General features: G+C 54.7%; 1 protein-coding gene across 1 annotated transcript; it reads right to left on the bottom strand.

The window, feature by feature from the left end:
* Positions 1-1,592: 1,592 nt before the first annotated feature.
* GNI_145740 (hypothetical protein) lies at positions 1,593-1,931 on the bottom strand (the record flags this gene model as incomplete). Its single annotated transcript, XM_011135848.1, has 1 exon — positions 1,593-1,931. The coding sequence occupies one exon, from the start codon at positions 1,929-1,931 to the stop codon at positions 1,593-1,595; it is 339 nt and encodes a 112-aa protein (XP_011134150.1).
* Between the last annotated feature and the right edge of the window lie 45 nt (positions 1,932-1,976).

Below are 1,976 nucleotides of genomic sequence, written 5' to 3'. Positions count from 1 at the left end.
GCCAGTGCCCGCTGGTACTTCAAGGCCTCTGCCTCGTACGGGTGGATCGCCGAGGACGGTAGTTGCGTCATGGATGGGGACCGCGTCGTGAGTAACGAAGAGCTGGTGGCCGTGTTGCCTGGGGTCGCAGTGCCGGTCCTCGCGTCGGTTGGAGATGAGCTGTAGGCGGTGGTGCCCGATTGAGAGGAACTGTTGGTTTTTACTCTCGATGCTAACAGACTACCAGGACCAAAATGATAAAGTAGGAACCCAGTAATCACCAGGCCACTTACAGTCGCAACACCAGCAATACCAAGACGTTTGGACAACCCCGGGCGTCGCCAGAAGCCTTCGGTTCTTTCGCGAACGGCCTGGCCCTCGATCTCAATACAATTCATGAAAGACATCGAATCCTCAATTTTCGGAAGCCACTTCGCCGGAACTTGATCCCGGACTTGTTCTTGTTCATCTGCATCTAGCGGCCTCACATCAGTGATCTCCAGCTTCTTGCTCCAGTCAACCTCGGTGTCTCCGGCATTCTCAGTCTCCAGCCATTCCATAAGTTTCTTGCCGAATGCTTTCTTCAAGGCCGCATTGGCGGTGGATGGATCCGCGTCGTGCAGATGGTTCTTCATGGCCCGGGCAAGCAAGCGCTCGATGCGAGCAGAGGCCTTCGCTTGCTGTTTGGATTCCCCGGGCGGGTGGTAGACGCGGAGCCGGTTCCAACGACTAAGCCAGTCGTAGTCAGTAAGGCGGGACCCCAGCAATTCTGACGGAGGGGCCAACACCACAACTTCAGCTGCACCCTTCCCGTCAGAGACGACGGCCATCCTCACAATACAGCCGTCGGTAGAAGACAACTTCCCATTGGGATCGACGAACGCCGCCAGGGCCACACACCCTGTAGTATTGACCAAGCGGATGGCAGTAAGCGCCTTCATCTGAAAACTGAACCGGGAAAAAAAACTGACAAATGGAACTGGCTGTCCGCGCCGTTACGTCTCGCAACTGTCGTCAGCAGAACCGCGCAGGTCCTCCGCGGCTGAAATTAGGCCGCCGTCGTTCTCGTGGGTGGTGAGAAGATGGAGGGTTGCTATCACGTTCGTGCTGGCTGAAGGCGAAGGTTACGCGAAGGCAGCACGGCTAAGCTGATCAGACGGCAGCAACGACGACGCTCGAGGCTACGCGAAGTGAAGGTGACAGTAGTTCGGCGGTCTGCGTGCACGGAGCCAGATGTACGACGACTGGCCCACGGTTGGTGAGAGCGCGGGTACCTGAGCGGCAGAAGGTCTGTAGGGGAGCGTATCGTGGCCGCTCTCAGGCCCAGTGTTGGTAAAGGAGTAAGTGCCGGCGGCGTTTGGGAAGGGTACTCGTTGATGTCACTCCCACCAGGCGACTACCAGAAGAGCGGAGCAGTACTAATCTTTCTGGGCTTAAAGGATCGATAGGCCATGCTTTCGCAATTCTTACAAATCCGAATAATGCGAACTTTCGGTCTACAAGAGATTTCTGTTCTCTCTGAGTTACCTCCAGCATCTGCGTTGATGTTTAGCAGATGTGCCGCCCCAGCCAAACTCCCCATTTGATAATGCTAGGTTGTATCACACCCATGCTCAACATGTCTGCTTATCTAGTTCCTCTCGTAACTCTGGTCTTAACGGCTTCAACGTATGCTTCACCGGATTCCCGTCTACCTCGAACTCCACACTATGCCGTGTTCTGCCTGTCCTTGGCCGCAACCAACACTTCGAATGTTTTTGTAACAAACCCCAAAGCCTCTCTCTGACAACACCTTCCAGATGAGACGTCATATCTGTTATCAGTTGCTTGGCAACCGCCAACAAGTCTTGGTCTGACTTCTCCTCGTCCACCAGTGATACCGCATTGACCTTGCAACAGCTCTCCACATGGAACTGGCACTTACATGCATCGAAGATACCTAGTGCAATCATGTCTGGTACGCCCAATATCAGCTCATCGTCCTTGAGCTCCTTGCT

The sequence above is a fragment of the Gregarina niphandrodes genome (genome assembly GCF_000223845.1).
Source record: "Gregarina niphandrodes unplaced genomic scaffold scaffold00040, whole genome shotgun sequence".
Taxonomy (NCBI): Eukaryota; Apicomplexa; class Conoidasida; order Eugregarinorida; family Gregarinidae; genus Gregarina; species Gregarina niphandrodes.
The sequence above is the reverse complement of the archived record's forward strand: the minus strand, read 5'-3'. Positions and strand labels throughout refer to the sequence as shown.